Source organism: Crocuta crocuta, unplaced genomic scaffold (genome assembly GCF_008692635.1).
Source record: "Crocuta crocuta isolate KB4526 unplaced genomic scaffold, BGI_CrCroc_1.0 scaffold10, whole genome shotgun sequence".
NCBI lineage: Eukaryota > Metazoa > Chordata > Mammalia > Carnivora > Hyaenidae > Crocuta > Crocuta crocuta.
In genome coordinates this window covers 4,146,461-4,167,480 of record NW_027527551.1, presented here as the reverse complement: position 1 = coordinate 4,167,480, position 21,020 = coordinate 4,146,461, and the positions used below count along the sequence as shown (strand labels likewise).

The 21,020-nt window shown below is 34.8% G+C and overlaps 1 protein-coding gene across 4 annotated transcripts in view; it reads right to left on the bottom strand.

Annotated features, from left to right (window-relative positions):
* Positions 1-1,475: 1,475 nt before the first annotated feature.
* AP5M1 (adaptor related protein complex 5 subunit mu 1) overlaps positions 1,476-21,020 on the bottom strand; it is a 31,945-nt gene continuing 12,400 nt past the window's right edge. Inside the window, exons 6-10 of one of the 4 annotated variants that reach the window (XR_013336145.1) lie at positions 20,723-20,841; positions 17,853-17,949; positions 14,927-15,005; positions 3,470-3,679; positions 1,476-1,634 (exon numbers count right to left, since the gene is read on the bottom strand). Coding sequence is in view for 3 of the 4 variants with exons in the window: in XM_077768532.1 (XP_077624658.1) it covers positions 12,769-12,787; positions 14,927-15,005; positions 17,853-17,949; positions 20,723-20,841 (314 nt within the window). In the remaining variant the exon portion in view is untranslated. Of the gene's footprint in view, positions 1,635-3,469; positions 3,680-8,344; positions 15,006-17,852; positions 17,950-20,722; positions 20,842-21,020 lie in introns of those variants that run through there. The other 3 variants (XM_077768532.1, XM_077768537.1, XM_077768540.1) reach the window with 3 other exon arrangements.

Genomic DNA, 21,020 nt, shown 5'->3' with positions numbered 1-21,020 from the left:
AATTTGAATAATACTTCTTTTTATTGTTAATCATTTGTTTTCAACTAGAGTAACTCAAGAAAATAGAGGGCTGCATCATGGTGGTATGATTTAGTTGTCTAAATTTTTTAGACATTTTGATTTTATTAAAATTTACATCAGTTACTCTAATGCTATTATGCGTTACTGTGACAGGCCAAAATGTAGAGATAAATTCACCTTTAATAGACATTAATGTAATTAAGGGGCACCTGGGTGGCTCAGTTGGTTGAGTGTCTTACTGGATTTCGGCTCAGGTCATGATGTTCGAGCCCCACATCTGTACCATCAGTGCAGAGCCTGCTTGGCATTCCTTCCTCCTGCCTCTCCTCACCCCCTCTCAAAATAAATAAATAGGCATTAAAAAATACATTAATGTAACTAAAGGTATTAGTATTTTTTCTTTACTTATTCTGCACTGAATATTTCATTTATCCCCCCCACTGGCATGATTATTATGCCAATAAAAAAACCCAAAATATCTATACATAAGTGTTCAGTAGAAGACAGTGTTCACTATGTGCATTCCTTTTCTGGCCATCATTCTTATTCCTTTCATGATTAGCACCGAAAACCACATGGAGGGGATAGGCATTAAAAATAATCCACTCCAGGTGTCAAATGCCCTAGTATGCCACTAATATCTACCCTGATTCTATACCGAGATCTTCAACTCGGATCTCCAGTAACTAGTTGCAGCTTTGCAAGTAGCCTTTGTATTTTGGTTGACTTGCTAGGGATTACTAGGCCAATGTGCTGTATAAGAACAATCTGAGTTCCATTTTTAACTTCGTTGAAAGAAAGGAATTCTTATTATTGCAATTACTTTGTCTTTACTGGTTAAATTAACATTCAGCTATTGAGGCTGCCGTGCAACAGACGATATTATTTCACCTACTGTGTGTTCAAAGTAGTCTTGTCACAGAAACAGCGTGCTAGCATGAAAAGCCTTAGGGCAAATAGGTAAATACATGTCTCTTGTGAATTAAAAAGGGGTAATTATGTCAGCCTCGCTGCATTGGTGTGTGAACAGCTAAAAATAATGGAAGTAAAAGTGTCAGGTGATATTTAACACTAAATACAAATAATCACAAGGTTGTTATAAGAAAGAGAAGGACCTATAAAACATAATTTTCAGTTTCTCTTGAGAGAGTATCCAAATTAGAATATGAAAACGCATGCATGAATACTCGTTTATTTTCCCTTCTTTTTATTCACCCCCACTCCTACACACCACAGATTCGATGGCTGCAATTTTCCTGTCAAAATAGATCTTTGCTATAAAAGGCCCTCAAATTATTATTTTTATTTAAAAATTTTATCTTTACGTTTTATACAAACAAAACTCAAAGAAATCCTGATACTGAAAATATTTTGGCTTCCTAGAAACAAGTAGAATTATGCTGTATGGGGTGTGCTTATGACTGAGATGCATTTAAAGACAAACACACCTAAACTCGCAACAGCTCCAAAGCCGTCTCTTTGGTTAACTCCACACTTATTCCAGTGATTCTGTCATCGTACCAAACCTTTCCGGAAATCTCTTTTTCTTTGTGAATGGCCTCCAAATCATGTGGCATATTCTTCCAAATATTTGACTTCTTATAAATTGAATCCTATGAATATAAGATGGTTGATTAAGCTAGATAAAGTGGGTTTTATTTAAAGAGGCAATCATAAAGTTCATTTTTCCTTCTGCAGCTTCTAAATTAGCTTTGAAGGCTTTTGCAAAGAGAAGTCTCATTTTTCTAGCTATGATGGATTCACTAGAATCATCTCTCGAGGAGACTAATTTGAAAGACAACATGTATTTGAATACATAAGCTGGTAGAGTTAGTGAAGTGAGTCTCATTTTCAAAAAAATAGTCAAAAAGATTCTAATGGCTTTTGATGTAAAACCATGATTGGTGGAATAACTAAGTTCACTGTGTTTTAGCAAGAATGAACTGCTTGAAGTTAGAAGTCACCAGGGGACTGGCTGACATGATCAGTTTCAGCATCATATTAAATTCTCTCCAATCTTTTTCTTTTAAATTTTGCCTAGAGCTTTATCAGTGGTAGATTAATAACACTATTTTGCATATAATTATTAAACATAATTATATCATTAAGTAATTATATAATTATTCTAACCTTATTCTAAAAATGATTTGAGAAAACTAAAGGATATGATGGCAATAAAGATGGATTAATAAAGATCAATATAATAGTATAAGGTAGTTATAATAGAACAAAAATAGATGCATTGAAACAAAAAACAGAGAATAGTGAAAGGAATACAATACAAAAATAATAACCAACAATATATTTTAAACACTCTGGAAAAGGTCAAATAAAGGCCAACATTTCAGCTCTTAGCTCTTTAAAAAATGTTTTTTAATGTTTATTTTTGAAAGAGAGAAAGACAGAGCATGAGCAGGAGGGGCAGACAGAGAGGGCATAGAACCTGAAGCCGACTCCAGGCTCTGAGCTGTCAGCACAGAGCCCCACGCGGGGCTTGGATCCACAAACCCTGAGATCATGACCTGAACTGAAGCCAGATGCCTAACTGACTGAGCCACGCAGGTGCCCCCAGCTCTCAGCTTTTAGTTACCAAGGCAGAGAGGATAATTGTCTGTTACAAGAATGAGCATGTGTGTAAGCACTGTGTGCACGGAAGGGGAAACAGTGAGGCTGGTTAGCTCCACTAGATGAAAATCTACATCTGGCTTTGCCACTAACACAAACTTTTAATTTCTCTGTGCTGCACTAAATGTGGGAATTCAATATATTGCTTTCCTTTATTTTGTTAGGACATTACCAAAAAAATTGGAATGGAAATAATTGTGACCCACTTCCAGTTTACAAGTCATTAATAAAATAGAAAAAGCTCACATTATTTGAGGGTGAGTCAAAAGCAATGAATGAACATCACCTATGCAATATTCTCTTTAGATGTGTCATGTCATTTAATTCATACACCAATCTTATGAGGTAAGATTTCTATTTTACAAATGAGGACCCCAGGATCAAGGTTTACTTACACTGAGATGGCATTTGAATTGTACCACCCCAAAGCCAGGGTATATTCTCCGCAGACTACACTGCTTATCACTGAGCCCCTCTGAGGATTTTACTGAAAAATGATCTCAAGTAGCATAACGAAGAGTTATTCCTATATTAGATTCCCTAAGTGTCAAACTTTGATTTTCCAAGAGCTCCTAAATAAATTTTGTGCACTCATCTGTGTCTCCACCTTTCTGTTCACGGTTTACCACCTGAACTATTATTTACTCAATATTTTTCTTTATATATATTCATTTTTAATTATTTATTAAATTTGATTTTAATTCCAGCACAGTTAATACTGCTATATATTCATTTTTTATCTGAACTTAAGGAGGAAACTTTATATCACTATTAAAGATGTAAAACCAGTGTATTTGCTAGAAATAGAAACAAAGAGAAATACCTATGAGACCTGTAGGTTCGAGCAGCCCCTGGGAAGTTCTCAGGCGCCACCAGCCAGGCAACCGTAGGGAACTCCAGGAAGTTCGGAAGCCCCGCCCCTCCGTGGGCGTAGGGGCGTGGTCTTCAACGGGCTGTTCCCTCAGGGTCGCATAGGCCTCCATGTTACCCTGTCGCTCACTTTTCCACTTTCAGACAACAGCGAGACTCAGACCTTGGGAAGTAGAAGGAATATGCCCATTGCTGTTAGTACTCTGCAGCCACAGCTTACTGTACTTTATTCAATAGAGCTAATTTGGGCAAAAGGGCCGGTAAAACAAAACAAAATGTCCCTATTCTGTGTGGAAAGAACAAACTATTTTCAACTCTTTTTAGCATTACTAAGATTTAAGTGCCCTGTAACTTCTGATTTCCAGCTAAATTTGACAACTCAAATGGTGCTTTATTAAATCAATAAATCAAGCAATTTGACATTAAAAAAATATGTTGTCAACTAAATCAATTTTTTCTCTTATTTATTTTAAAAAGTCTCAAGAAAATCCAAAAGATAACAGCTTAAAGCATTTGTATATCTTAGATTATAAATTCTGGGAAAGCAAGCACTTAATTTTTTCCTGTAGCCTAGTACAGGATACATTAAATGTGTGCTTCAGAATATTCTGAATGTATTCATTTCCTGATCAGACATTAGACTCAGGTTTGATCAGTGGTTCACTTTATGAAGAAATGACTTTCACATGTTACAATTCGTTATGAATGGCACAGACTAATCTTGGATGATATACAGAAAAGTCTTCCAGACAGAATTAAGCTCTATCAATAGTTTGTGGGCTATTACTGCATTTGTTCAATGTTCCTGTGGATAGGTTTTATTTTCATTCAGTCTCACTTTTGGCAGAGTGCTATTTTTTCAAACCTTATAATATGTAAATTTTGAGTGAATATCCTCCCCTGAGACAAGTTGTTAAACTTTAGCGAGCTTTAGAAAACTTACACCCACTCAATTCTACAGCCGTTTTATTAATTCCAAGCACCCAGTCAAGCAATGGAATAGGCATTCCTGTAATATAACCTAAAGCTGAATGTTTTAAACCAAGGCCAAAAAAAGGGTGCTTGGCTGGCTTAGTCGATACAGCAACTCTTGATCTCCAGGTTGTGAACTCAAGCCCCGCGTTGGGCATACAGCTTACTTAAAAAACAAAACAAAACAAAACAAAACCAGCGAGGCCAAATGCTATCCCAAATGGACAATTCATACAATTTGGGAGAATCTGAAGGTATAACCATCTAACTATAGGTAGAGACAATGGCATGAAAAGGCCATTCTGAACATTTGCTACAGAAGGGAAAAGCATTGATTGAATACCCATGCAGAGGACTTGGTGTCATTTAATGCTCACAATAACCCTATGAGGCTAGGAGGAAAGTGAAGATCACAGAAGTAAATTTATCCAGGACCACACAGTTTGTAAATAGTAGCGCTGGGTTTTGGAATCAACTGTGTATGACTTCAGAGATCACATATTTCCTCTACACCACTTAATTATATGGATATGTTCCATGTATGTTAATGGCTATGTTCAAGATAGTCACTTGGGATTCTTGGATACTGGCGACTCTGTTTCATCAGTATGTGTGAATCACAAAGCTGTAGCTTTATGGGATGAGAGGAGTCGTAGCAGATCAGGGCATATCTATTGAATAAAATCAGGATCAACTCTGTTGAATAGTGGGGAACTCACAAAGCTATTGTAGAATGAGTTCCAGAAGGGATTTCTAAGATGGAAATGCCAAGTGCTTTAATGTTCACTGAAGCAGAACTGCAGAGAATGTGTCCTACGATGGGCAGCGACTGCAGGCCTCAGCTGTTGCTGGCCCAACAGGCGGAGCCAAAGCTCTGCACAGTCTGCCTGAAAGTGTCATACATGGTGGCCATTTCTCTCACTAGTGCTACAGATGGCAGTCACGGGGCAGAAATCACCTATGCTGAATGTGGACTGAACCACCTTTTGCACAATGAACTTTTTATATACAGATGCAAAACCATAATCAAACATCATCAAGGGGAAAGACAGTCTGCTTTATTACATACTAATATTTTGCTACTTCATTGAATCAAGACTAAGCTTCTTTTGTTTCTGGTGGCATGGGGAATACAGATGGGAAGATAAATGTCACTGTCCTCAAGAAGTTCAAAATATTGGTGTGGGAAGTCGGGGAAAGGTTTGCAAACTAATATGTGAGACCAGTGCTTGAGAGCTTGTATTCTTCTTCTTTTACTTTTACACATGTGTATGTGTGCACGTTTATTTACTCAAATGAAACATGGCTAAGGTACAAGTTCTACTATAGGTGAACTAGAGAAAAAATTCGCTAATTGACTATAACATATATTATCATATCAAGTTATATAAATTCTTTACTTATAATTTTCTTTATAATTCTATTTATACATCATCCTATTGATAATACAGAGGCAAATCTCAAACTATGCATTCAAAATTATCAAAGAAGGGGAGATAGGATAGGGTAATGTATATTTAGTATGTAGAAGTGCTTTCATAAATTGTGTATGTTAGGGTGGAAGTTAAATATTGCAATAATTACTTTTCTTAGGAATTTGTATTTATCCAAATTTCAGACATTTGGAAGCAAAAAATACTCCTTTACATGTAGACACTATGTTAGATGTTCAGGTTTCTGGAATTCTGTTTTGTCAGATAGACTTGCACAAGTATGATGTTGCCCTTCTGATGCCCTTGTTTGCCTGATGAATGTCTACTATCACTTCTTTGAACAATTTCTTCAATAATTTCTGTATTAACAAATGTATAGTCTTCCATATTACAATGCTAATACGTTGTGGGAGTTATAAGGTATCATTCAAAATCAGATACTATCTGTCTTTGTGTCTAATTCTAGAGTGGCATTTAATAAGAGTACAATAAAGTTTCACACTAAGGTTTTATGGATTAAATTAAGACCTGCATTTCAACTAGATTAGTCAGCAGTTTTTAGTTCCAAGTCATACCTTATGTTCAATTTTGTTTAGGCCTTTAATGTTAAATCCAATGGCTTGTCCTTTTAATATGAAGGAAATTCATATTATGGGCATGAAGCCACTGATATCCATGAGTTAAAAAGCCCTATTGTGCGGCGCCTGGGTGGCTCAGTCATTTAAGTGTCTAACTTCAGCTCAGGTCATGATCTCACAGTTTAGTAGGAGTTCGAGCCCTGAATCAGGCTCTGTGAAACCTGCTCGGGATTCTCTCTCCCTCTCTCTCAAAATAAATAAACAAACTTAAAAAAAAAAAAAAAAGCCCTCTTGCCACTACTAATTAAGCTATGCACATTACTAACCACTTTTCCTGGTTACTTCCTTAGTAAAATCAGAGAGGCTTGGCATTTGCTTTATTTCAGAAAAAATTTTTTTCCCATAGATTATGGACAAAGATAGAAGTTCTTTAGAAACATGTTAAATAAAATTGATTTAAAATATAAACATATAGGGGCGCCTGGGTGGCTTAGTCGGTTGAGCGTCCGACTTTCGCTCAGGTCATGATCTCGCGGTTCGTGGGTTCGAGCCCCGCGTCGGGATCTGTGCTGACTGCCAGCTCAGAGCCTGGAGCCTATTTCAGAGTCTGTGTCTCCCTCTCTCTCTGACCCTCCCCTGCTCACGCTCTCTCTCTATCTCTCTCCTAGAAATAAATAAAAATATTAAAAAAAAAATAAACATATATAGTAATTGATGACCTTTAAGTAATTTTTATCTATTCTTTCTGGATTTTAAAGCATACATTGTAGAAATGGTAAATAATAAAATATCTGGCTAAGAGGTCCTCAATAGCCTACAGTATGGGCTAATGAAAGATCTTTGCTAATTGTGATAGATAAATTTTTTAGGCTGAAACGTAGAAGACTGACAACCTGTCCTATTAGTGAATCTAAGAAAAAATTATTCAAAAATTGGTCAATCTACAAGAGGCTACAGAATACTGCATTACACTCAACACTTACTAAGGTACCAAGTAAAATATATTTTAATCCCTGGTAAATACTATAAGTTTTCCTACTTCTAAAGTATAGAAGTGATTTCGGTTCTTCATTTTAGACAGGTGAAAGGCTAAAATGATTTCTGAACTTTTAATTATTAATTTCCCATTTTACCAGTACATATAATACTTCTTAAATTTTTATTTTTTAAATGTTTATTTATTTTTGAGAGAGAGGCAGAGACACAGAACCTGAAACAGGCTCCAGGCTCTGAGCTGTCAGCACAAAGCCTGACACGGGCCTTGAACCATGAGAAATGACCTGAGCTGAAGTTGGATGTTTAACTGACTGAGCCACCCAGGCACCCATTTACTTCTTAAATTTTTAAATGTCAGACTGACATGTTATCATTTGCTGTCTTGTCTATTCTCAGGTTAGTTTTTATGAAGTAGTTCAAGACAACTGCAGCTCACAAAAGCTCTCACAATTATCATGCTATTTCTCCAATGCACATATTACGTACTGTTACACACTCACTTCGATAATTTCACAACTGTTTTCATTCTTTTGGTTTATTTTTAGCTCATTATTTCTTGTGCATTGTTGTTTCTGGGAGGAAAGTTTTACCAAGCGTTTAGAAGTAATTGGGAAGTATATTCAAGCAAATGAGTCTTTCTTATGGGATACATTTCTCAGGAGGAAATCTTCAAAAAAGAAAGTATTAAAGTCTGATACTTAAATATTTTGAAGATAGGTCAGACACATTTTAAGTTAAATGTCAGGTTGTTTTTCTAAAATAAACACAAAATTTATTTTTATTATGACTCATGCACTAGACTAGAGAACAGCAGGTTGAAGACACAAAAATATTCTTTGAACACTTCAATAAACACAATGTAAACATTCACTTTAATAATGTTTCCTTTGTTAATACAAAACAGCGGCATTTTTCCCTTGCCTCTGGCTAAGCCATGACTAGCTGAGTAGCAACAGCAGAGCGCTGAAAGAATTTTTCAACAGTAATTTGCTTGTTCTAATTTACTTTTCAAGGTTGATGATCAGGAGCATTATGTTGCTTGCAAAAAGATCTATTTCTATTAATTTGATCTAGTCATTCCTCTTGTTCTCATCATATTTAGTTTCCCTGGCAGCATTAAGTGAATCAGAAAGCCACTGGAACTTGCCTGTACAAAAGGAACTTCTATATCCTTAGGAACAGAACTGTCATACCTGTTGAGAAAGTATGGGTACACTGAAATAAGGGACTCGATGAAACCTTTGCTGTTTGCCCTTCCAATAGAAATGCTCCTTCTAGTTGCACAATAATACAACGAAGCATCATCTCTTCAATCCTTTCTTTAAAGAAATTCTAAGTAGCCTCGGTTTTTGACTTGAACACACTCATTGCTCATCAATAAGATCAATACATAGAACGCGTATGTTATTTTAAAATTTTACATGGTGCATATTGAAAAAGGCCTTATACCAAATGTATAATATTCTAAAAATGTAATGGGAACTAATCAAGTTATTCTTCACATCTCCAATAGATTTGGAAATCGCTAAATGTTTTCCTGATCTCCTTTTTTTGAGGGAATGTGTATCATTAGTTCCAATGTGTAGAGTTCCAACATTTAAAGAGCCCCAGCTAAGTAATTTGGAAAATTCAGTGGTAATATTCTTCACATTACTGGCAAAGAAAAACTCTGGCTTTAATCAGTGACAAATGAACAGAGTTAACAATATGAATAAAATGGATCACACTTAATCCAGGCTATGCTTCTAAAAGGGAAGTCACAGGGTTTAAATATAGTCATTAATTATCTCTTTATAGCCTGCAGAGGGCACTCAAGTCCTTTGACAGAAAAAGTAAAAATTTTAAGAGGGATAATAATTTTTTTATTTTTCATTTCTATTATTAGCATATTAACTAAAGAATATTGTTTTTACAGAAACTATGATTTAAAAAGAAGACATTTAAAGGAAACATACAGTTTGACCTCAAACATTTAACGGATTATTAAGACATATAAATTTCCACACATCTTACTGGAAAAAACAATTCAGCAGGTGGTTTCCATCCCAGGGTACCTGACAATCCGTAAATGCTGTGCATCATACATTAGCACCACACTGCCAACAATTACACAGATTAGTCAGGGCCTAGAGAAGTCAATCTGGATCTCAGAGTAAACTCATCATACAGATAAGGCATTGACTTCTCCAGGCTACACATAGACAATATTAGTATCTCCATAAAACAGTTGAAGAAAAAAATTAGAAGCTAGTTGAAAAGGCATCAGTGCCTAAGAGAAAAGGTTTCAGTTCCTAAGGGATGTAACCATCTTTTGGAGTAACTGCATGAGTTCTATGGCAATTTTCATTTTAATGAACCTCTCCATTACTATTAATAAATATGTTTGGAGAGCAGATACTTGACTTCACATAGTCTTCCTTTGACATGATACATAGGGAAACCCACCAAGTCATATGTTAGTATATGTATATCCCTATACTATATATACACTAACATATACATTACACAAATACATATGTGTACACGTTTTATGTAGATTCTTTCTCTGACAGCATACTTCAAAATATATTACATTTTATTAACTAAATATTGACTGCAGAGAGTAATTATTAAGAATACTAGTTTCTTAGCAATATAGCCAGGGTATCTTGCCCTTACATGTTAAGTCTTTTTCTGCCTTTCAATTTTCCTCTGGTTAAGTAACTTGCTCTCAAAAGATATTTAGAAACAGACTGGTTACTAAATTGAAACCAGAGAGACTGGTTTGGCACCAGCATGAATTAGATATGCATAAGACATTGTTGCAGTTTAGAAATTGGATCACAAAATGTTTGGGTCAAAAAATGTAAGAAAGTTATTGTGTATATGTAACTTACACTGCGAACTGCTACTAGAATAATGAACAATTATAAAGCATTTAAAAAGTGCCATGTCAGTAATAATAAAGTTAACCAATAATAACTTAATATTCAAAAACACTTTTGTTACACACCATTGTTTCTTTTTTTAAGAGTCAGTCTTGAAACATATTTGAAATATTCTTGAAAATAAATCTCCAAATTTAATATCTTGGAAGATAAATACTGACATTGATGTTGATAATAGTTTCTAAAAGTGAACTCTTTGAGAAACCTAACATAAAACACATCTTAAGATTTTATTCTTAAAATATTGTGCAAAATTACATAATTATTTTAAAGTTAAGGTTATGGAAGAAGAGGTACCCAATTAAATAAGAAGGCAGAAAAAGTAGTGAGCAATACAGTGGAAAACAGTTATTTTGATAGTTTAAAAATAATCTGAATTATTTTTGTAAAGGCATCATTTTACCTTTCTTTATGGAAAAAAACATTCTGAAAAAGAGCGTGATTACCTTATCATAGCAATGTAACAAGCCCTTTTTCCTCAAGAAAGAACAAAGTTAACAAATAAAGCTTTGAAATCCTAAATCTTAAGATGAATAATTGTGTATTACACATTTCCCCACTGGATTTCTTTACCACATAGCATGACATTTTTTAATGGGGGGAGGGCGGGGAGAAACCATGCAGTTTAATAAAAATAGAAGCATTTTCTCAGCCCAAGTTGTAGCCGTTGCTTTGATTTGGGGTTTATCTCCGGGCCAGTATGTATACACTCTAGTACATGAAACAAAACTAGAAGATATACTTAGAATATACTCTTTGTTTCTTCTTTCTTCAAAGCCTATGTTTCCTAAAATCATTGTTAGTCAAAGCAAAAAGAAATGTTTGTTCTATTACGTAAGAAATAAACTTCATTTGGTATTCAATTGACTTTCTAACTTAGCAGACAGGACTTTACATCTTCAAATACTGAAAATAAATTGCATTCTTGGCCCTTGCTTTAAAAGGTTAGAGAGAATAAACGCACACCCTGGTAGTGTTCTAGTGATCTCCCTAATCTCAGTTGCACTTTGTCAGAACGAGGTAACTGGTAGTTAAGTGAAATACCCTAGATCAAAGGGGGATTAATCACCAACTGAATCCTTGCTGAATAAACCTGTCATTCAAGAAAATTATTTCCACTGAACTTAGCAGAGGATTGAAGGTATTTGCATAACAGGGACCAACGTACTTCAGCCAGGTTAAAAGGTTCAGAATTCATCCCATGTTTAGCTTTTTGCCTCCTTTTCCTTTCAGCAGCTGGGCACAATGGTTTCTAATCTGATAATACAGCTAACTATCTAAATGATGTCAGAACAGGAAAGTATTGCAAAGTTTGGATGAGGGATGGATCAATTTCACTTTCAGTAACTCCTAAATCTGATTTGTTGGAATTTAAGATGTAATCCTAAAAAAGTCCCTTAAACCTGAGGGCTGTTTATTAACATCCCTTTTCTGACCTTTGTCTTAGAAACAACCGTTCTGCTGTAGCAGCAGTCCCCGCAGAGGCTCTGGACGATAACTCGACCTACCTGCCTCTCGGGGAGAGAGTAGGGGCATATGAGTATCTACAAAGCAGTTTGAAATACTATAATACAAAATGAAAGAAAATATTAGTTGTTACTGTATATAGAATTGTGCTTGGAAAGATCTTCAGTCACACAATATAAAAAAACCACAATAATTTTAACTGAGAAATACTGAGTTTGTGTGAAAAAATTAGTTTAGGAGACAGACTGTTTAATCAAAAAAGCCTTTTTATACAAATAATTCTCTTAAGAATTCCTGACAAGGCCATTTACTTCAAACCTGACATTCGAATTGATTATCTAAAAAGGGAAAGTAAAAGTGCCCACCAGTGTAAAGGTATTACCTTACACTCTAAGAATATTGCTGGCTTTACAAAGTTTTAGAAACATTGCTTAGTAAAAAATGAAGAAGGGGGTTTTATGAAAACCATGAACTAGTTTTTTGAGTGCATTGTCAGAAATTTAACACTTTTTGTACCTTTCGGGTCTATGGAAGAATAATTACCCTTACGATAGACATCAGATTTCATAATCATATTTTGGCACTGAAAGGGAATTTAGCAATTCTGCATCTAGAGTATGTCTGACACCATCCAAATCTTTAACTGGAAGTAGATGCTCATATTCACCACAAACGCAAAGCATCTTTCAAGTTTAAAAATGCAAAGAATAGTTATCAAAGAAATGAATAAAATCCATAGTGAGATAATTTTTTAGAAAATGATTGAAGTTTTAACCCAAGAAAGGACTCTTAGAGTGTCTTATAGCTTAGAATAAGAACATGTCAATCACGATTAAGCTTCTGGAATCGGAATCCCTTTGAAATGCAGCTGTTTCTTCTTTAATTGTGGCAGCGGACTCTGAAGAAAAGAAAGGTCCAGCCTTAAAGATGAGTAAGGAATACAAAATAGCTCAGGATTAGTTGTGGAGTTCAAAGGTCGCTAATTACACTAAGGAGTTCCCAGACACAGGGAAAACATTAAACAGGTCACCTACCAAACGGGAAACAGACTTTGTCTTCAAAAATTATCCTGAAGTGACAGGTTTCTAGACAAAATCAAAAGCATCACAGTGTGCCCAGCTGATCTCAACAGGATGAAAACATGAGTTGGTTTTAGTTCTGTAGCATTATGTTAGAATGGAATGGCAACAGATGGCATCAGGTTCCCCTTCGCCCTATACTTTTCCAGGACTCCCTAGATTTTCCTCAGGCTTCTAGAAACTGTCAAATCAAAGATTCACTGGTTTTTCTGACTGCTTATAAGGAAAGTTTTCCCTGGGGGATTATTATATTGAATATCTATGTACTTACTAGATAAATGCCTCTTGCCCATCTTATGTATGCTACTCAACATTTATACAATAATCAAGATGTCCAAATGGCTCCGTTAATATTAACATAAGTTAAACGTTAAGCTTTCCTTGAGTTTAAGAGAGATCAAATAACTTAAGGGAAGTGGCTTTTTCCTTCTTTCAAAAGAAAAGTTTTTACTACTGATTATCTATGATTAAGCTAGAATAATAAGTTAAAGTCCTGGTCAGGCAGTTATTCTATTTTCTTTGTTACTTGGAATAATTTTGAACATAGAGCATTCTACCATGATAATGCCTTGAGAAAATGAGAATTTATAATGAGTGAGACTGACCCCAATTAAAAAATCATATTTTAAATCCTAAATTTATATGCAATAACCCTTCAAACTATCATAGCTCTCTTTCAAGGAGTTAGAAGCTTTCTTTAAGCTTTTCCTTAGGAGGCTCATTAAGAAATAGAAACCAAGAGATCATTTAGTTGAATGAATCTGTAATGCATATTTTTTATAATGCTTCTAATTCTGTTCTGTAAAAAGAAACCTGACATGGATTAAGTTTTAAGGATCTTGAGATTTCATCTTTTCTTGAATGATCACTTAAAGTCCAACTTGACAATGAACTGCTGTGAAAATAGAATGAGACATATAATTGTAAAGACAGGTAGAGAATTAAGAGTAGGGGTGGTTCCTAAAGAAATCAAGAGAATGCTAACGAGAAAGCAGGAGTGACAAAATAGGCTACATGAGACTGAAATAAGATTACATAATACTCTCTACTCACAGAACAGCTTTTGGATTTTTACCTGAATTCATTAAGAACTTTCATACAAAACATGAAAAACAGTTAATATTCCCAAACTTATTTTTTTAAAAATTTGACTGCAGGCATTAAGTGATCACAAGACACTAAGCTCATTTTCTGAAGGTGCCCCACTCACTCCTCTTGGTGTGTTTACTGACATACTGAGCAAAAGGTTCTGTGGCAGATGAAGAAGTTCACCTAAAAAGTAAAGTAACTCTAGAACGGAGATAAACACCTCATATAGAATTATCCAGATCCTTTATTAGTCAATACAATAGTTCTGATTAAGAACAGGTTACTATTTAAGAATATTCCTTTGTTTTCATTGATTGTTTCTCCCCCCTGCAAAAGATTTACAGTGGTTCTGATCTGGTATCTGGTATTTCATAACAACACATTGAAATAGCAGCTGACTACTCAGGTTTGAAAGGGCAAAGAGTTTTTTTATCTTGCACATCATCTGCAATCCCTTAGGAGTGGCTGCCTGCACCTCTGCAATGAGGAGCCTCAGCATCCAGGAAAGCTCAGTGGAGGAAGAAGGCTACAACTGATTGGTCATGTCCGCCACAGGGACAAAAAAGAACATGTATGGTAAGGTGACACAGGAACAGTCTAAAATAAGCCTAAAGTGAATCACAACTGTTTTATGCTCTGAATCTCATTTGAATAAAATCAAAGGGTAACAAAATAGGAGATATTAGCTTTTAAAATGTTCTTTCAAACTATGTCAGTCTAAAAACATTAAACAAGAGCATTTTATAATTAAATCACTCAATGATTTTTTTTTCGTTCATAGGTTATATGCATACACATTAAAAATAAAAGATGAATGATTTAAGCTATGTTACCATCATATAAACCCTATTTAAACCTGAGATAATTACAGTAGTAATGATCCATATGTTACTGGAGCAGGAGCTTTAGAATTCCAGATGTAATAGTCAGAAGATACTAGTTTCCGGTCTACAGAAAAAGGAAATAAATGATAAGACTGTATTATCTTAACAAAAATTCAATGAGAGAGCAAAGTCATGATATTTTAGAATTGTGGAACACAATTATTTCAAGAAAGGCAACACTCTGAAATATTCACTTTAATTTCACTTTATCAAGGCATTACAATTTTTACAACTTTAAAAATACGGGCTTATTAAATACATAAATCCATCTTTGAGCTTATTTATGCCAAATTTATGCCAATATCCCTCACTCATACCACTTTTATCAATTTTCTCATGGTTTCCCTAAATTATTTCTTATGGACCATATGTCAACTACAAAAAATTAAAAAAATTTTTTATTGGTTTCCCTTCTGTAACCTCTTCACCATGGTCCTAATTCTGATCTTACTATTCTTTACCCTTTCAAAGTTTCAGAGATAGAAATAAACATCCAACTTTCTAGCAATATTCTTAAAGAGTTGCTTCAATGGTTTCTTAAAGTTCTGATCAAATTTACGCTTTTTGTTTTAATAGCTTTAGAGCTCTGAACAAATGACAATCTTTCTGCACTCAAGTTTTCTGATATGTAAACTTGAGATAATAATGCCCATTTGGAGCTAGACCCATGTAAAATCTAGTTATGACACACATCACTACATATCTAATTCTGCCTTTTCTACCTTCCTTCTTCATAATGAAAAAGATATAGGTAGGATGTGTTACCTTGTTATTTATTTATCTTTTTCAGTCTGAGAACCTAGCAATGTCAAAAGGCAACAAAGCATATTGGTGAAACAGGCCAACTCCAGAGCCAGCCTGCTTGGTTTGTTTCCCAGCCCTGCCATCTACTACAATCTGACCCTAAACCCTGTGCTGCATCAGCATCCTCATCTGTAAAGTGAAGATCATTCTTACACAGGGTACCGCGAGGTTTAATGAGTTAACACACATAAAATACTTACAACTGTTTAATGAGTTAACACACATAAAATACTTAGAACTGTGCTTGGCACACAGTTAGCAGTAACTGTTAGCTATTGTTATTTAAATAAACATTATTATTGTCATTGTTTCAGAACCAAGTTGTATATTATAAAAATAGATTTTATCGTCAAGATGATGGCAAAATAAAGGTCTTACATAGTTGCACAAAGTGGTAGCCATGTTTTGAAATTAACAGAGGAAGGAAATAAAAGACTGGTCATAATTATGCATTTAAAATGACCTTTTATTCAACATATTAATTATTATATTAATATTTTAGTTTAGTTTATATTAAAATTTTACATTACAAAGCAGGTATACTACTGAAACATCTCATCCTGTATGATGTTTTCTGAGAATTACTACATGCTTAGTTAATATTAATAAGATACTTAAAATATTTTAGATATTACCTGAAGAGACAACATAGACAACTTAAATATTGTCCCATAGACAGTCTAAAATTTAGTCTGTTTGTATGCAGTAACCCATAGATAGAATCCAAAATATTTGTGTTTAGACAAAACCACTGGTTTGTCTAAGCTAATATAACTCATATTTTGCCCTCATTAAAAAAATGCATTATGAAGATTCTTTCATGTTTATGCATTTCTTTAAAATACAACCGAAAGAATGATACATGAGAAAACAGGGAAATGCTAGGGAGGTAAAGAATATGACTTATTCTGGTTACATTACATAGAATGTATTATTGCCATTCACAATTGCTTAGAATTCTATAGTTCTAAGTTTTGAAACTTTCAAGAACAGAGTCCTGTCTTATCCTACCTACTTGGGAGACTATAGTCCTCAGTTTAAGAAATACATATCTGATTTTAATACCTTTATTCTTCTTAATACATGAGGCAAAGGGGTCTGCTTACATCTAGCCTCATTCTAGCTACTTTTCTGTTCTATGCTAGTATAAATATTTGATCTGAATTAAATAATTGATTCATTTATAAATGAATCATCTTTCTGTCTCACTGTATTTTCACATACAGTATATATATTTATTATAACCAACAAACTCACTGAAGGCTAGAAACCTTCTTTCTATTGCCCTCCCATTTGTAAAATGCAGAGGGTGCTAAATAATGCTCATTGACTATAGCATTTGCTAAAAATATTTAACAACTTAAATAATCATCATATCTAACGTTTATTGAATCCATGCTACATGCTATAAGCATCACACTATGTACTTGGTCAATACAATTTTATCAAATAACAATCCTGAGGTAAACAGTACTATTATTTCCATATTATAGATGAGGAAACTAAAACTTTGAGTTTACTAACTTGCCCAAACTTACACAGGTAATAAACTGTCTGAGCCAGACTCAAACTTTTGTCTGTCCAACACCAAAGCCCCTGTGAACAACTTCTGAATAAAGAGTATATTATATCCATAGCAAAACAAATCCAACTTTATACTAGAGCTTGCCTCTCTGCCAGTCCTTGCTTATTCAGACCATTTTATAAATAAGAGAAGGCAGGGGGAAATGTCAAATACACATTACTGGGGCGACTGGGTGGCTCAGTTGTTAAGCATCCGACTTTGGCTCAGGTCATGATCTCACGGTTCGTGAGTTCAAGCCCTGCATCAGGCTCTGTGCTCTCAGCTCAGAGCCTGGAGCCTGCTTCAGATTCTGTGTCTCCCTCTCTCTCTGTCCCTGCCCCGTTCACACTCTGTCTGTCTCTCTCTCTCTCAAAAGTAAATATTTTTTAAAAAGTACACACTTGTTACGTAGGATAGGATCAGGTCAGAATTTTTATAAATTGGCATTATTCTCTAATCTCTTTCTGTTACATTTTATCTTAGGTAATTAATTCCATAGCACCATTTTATTCCCTCAAGTTCATGTGAATCTCTACAACTTACGTGTACTTATTTTTGGTTTTCCTGATGCAAAAACTTGCACTGAATGCTGATCCGCATAACAACCAGTGAGCGTATAATCTAAGATCCTAAAATGAAGCTAGTAAAAGAAGAGAAATATACCAAATTGGTAAAAGTGATGGCTATATTTTCCCCCTTGACACAATCTTAGGATACAGTTCACAAAGTAAAAATGTGTATGCACATGCATGCATACATACATGCGTACGTACGTGTGCATGCATGCACACCTTTTCCCCTTTGCACTAAGACCATTTCTCTGTAAGGTTGTCATTATGAAGTGCTGAGCACACACCAGACACTTCACTAATATGGACACTAATCTATACTGCAAAGCATCCTTATTTTATAAATGAGGCAATGAGGTTCAGAGATGGGAAAAATTAGCATCCCAGAGTGTAAGGAGCAGAGCTGGCATTTGAACTCTGACCCAAATGTCAACAAAAGCTGGTGCCTCTTCCCCTAGAGTGTCTGGTGTTCTGTATATCCTCTCCAGCTATATGACTGTGATATATTTCAGGGCATAATTCTTTTACAGGCAGGAATGTAAATATACACTTTTCTAACAAACCCAAGAATGCAATTACTAAAACTGGAACAGTTTATCTGGTGTTTGGAGGGAAGGAGACGTTCTGCTTAATTTTCCAGAAAGCTGAAATTTAATTTTTATAGAATTAAGCTTAGAAATCATCCTTTCCCTCACCTATAAAACCTTTCTAAAATGCAATCCATATTTCTGGAGTTAATTGATAGTGTGGCATCATCAGCATAAATGCCAATTACTATACCGTAGAAAGGGCCATTATCACCTTCTCTGAAGGACCGTGGTGGGGTGCCTAAGTCACAATGATACTCACATGAACCATGAAAGGTCTATGTCTTATGGAGGGAGCGCCAGTCTCCTTTTCCTGCGGTTCTCACATTTCCTGCTCAAACCTCCCCATTTTGCAATATGCTGGTATCTTTTCTGTGTTTTTTTTCCTTCTAGCTCCCATCCCTCCAACTGTCTCCCATTTCCTAAATTTTTCCTTTTGATTGCCAAACTAACTGATCCACATACATAGAATGTAAACTTTCAGCATTCCTAAGCAATTTTTTTCCTATTGCATCTCAAATTCTAATAGGAAAGGGCATTTTCTTGCTTGTTCGGTATAACTCTGGATGCTGGAAGTTATGACAAGACTGATTTCCACATAACTAGATATTATAAAAGAAGTCTATTCAGTAAACATAAATATGTATTATATGTTTGCGAAAAAAATTATAACCGAGTAGGTGATGGAAATATATTACGAAAGTCAGAATCCCTACCTCTGCCTAACCTATAATGTAGTAACATCCCACATTTTTTCTGAAAAATATCTAGAAGTAGGAATTTTTATAATAATCTTTGAAATAAAGCTTGTGGGGATAGCTGAAGCCAAGGTGGAAGAAATGAGTATCACTAGTATACTTCAGACTTCATTACCGTTTCCTCTAATTATCTTTATATACAGATTTCAATCTCCTTTGAAAACCATTCGATTTAGATTTTCGTGTTACTTTTCTGATCCCCNCTCACTATTTCTTCTAAATCATCCTCTTATTTTCTCTTTTTCTTATCTTATTCATTTCCACTGCCTCAACTATTTTTTCTCTTAAGCCATTATGTACTGTTAAGCTCTCTCTCAAAACTACCTACTGACACTTACCCTGGGTTATGTTGCTATTAGCAGCAACATACATGATATGAAACCCATTTCCTCCCAAATTTCTCCATATAGTACTTTCTTCTAAATATATTCTTCCTTCATCAGATATTTTTGTGGTAGGTAATGAACTAGATGTTGGTGATAAAACAATGACTGTATGACACTCACGTGGTCTCTGCCCTCTTGGAGTTTGAAGTGTGGTTTAAGCTACATTTTTCTTTTTTTAAACTTGGGCTTAAAACCATGTCTTGTTTCTATATTTAATTAGTGACCGATGGTTTACCTTTATCCCAGCTTGTCCAGCAGTCTTTCTTTCTGTGACCCTCAGCATCATTAACTTACTACCTTTCATCAGGAATACTCACATAGCTAAAAAATAGTTCCTCTGTCTCAAGTTTCATTATTTTTTTTCTACCCACCTTCTCACATCCATTCCAAATTGATCTGTGTAAAGTATTGTTTTCTGAAAGACCACTCCCATACTCAAAAAAAGTATAACATTTTCTAACAAAAGAAGTAAAGTCAGAATGCAAACCCTCCAACCCTATAATCTAGATCTAAATCACTTATCCAGCCTTATGTGTTACTACTATTTCTAGCACTGGTCCCTAAGTATGCTTTATTACCCTTCATTCTTTTGATTAAGTCATTTATTAACCTATATAAATGTTCATCAATCTTCAAAGCTTCATTTTCATGTTTATCTGGGCCTCAGAGTTTTGCTTAAATTCCATTACTACTGCAAAGTTTTCCTTGACCACTTGGTCAGAAGTGCTCACTATTTCCTTCAAATACCAAAAGCAGTTAGCGCTGATCAATTATTGACATGCATCAGTGGAAAATCCCTAGAGGTTAAGGGCTACATCTTCTATTTTTTGTATACAAATGTTGAATGTGATAACTAAGAGCTGGGTAGATAGAACTTAGTTAATTTGATGTGTTAAGGTTATAGTTAGTGTTTCACCTTAAAATTTTTTTAAGTATTAAGTGAAACAGTGACTAACATTAAACAGAAATCTCACAAAAAAAAAACTAAAAAAGGACTTAGCACCGACAAGAAGTTTCCCCAACAGAAAACAGCTAGGAAACATTAAAAATGAATTAGATGTATCCAATTTAAAAATAAAGTTTTATAATGTAGTGGCCATAAAATGTATTTACCTTTAAATATGCTGTACCTCCAATGCAAATCTCATCGAATGGCTGCTTCTCATGACTCTTGGCTCCAAAAGTTATAGTTCCAGAAAGACTAATTTCCATTGATTTGGGGAACTTCTGTCCTGAAAACACAAATGCACCAATCGACTATTTTATAATTTATTTTTATTAAAAAAATTTTAATATTTATTTTTGAAGGAGAGAGAGTATGAGCAGGGGAGGGGCAGAGAGAGAGGGAGACAGAGAATCTGAAGCAGACTTCAGGCTCTAAACGGTCAGCACAGAGCCCAACGCGGAGCTT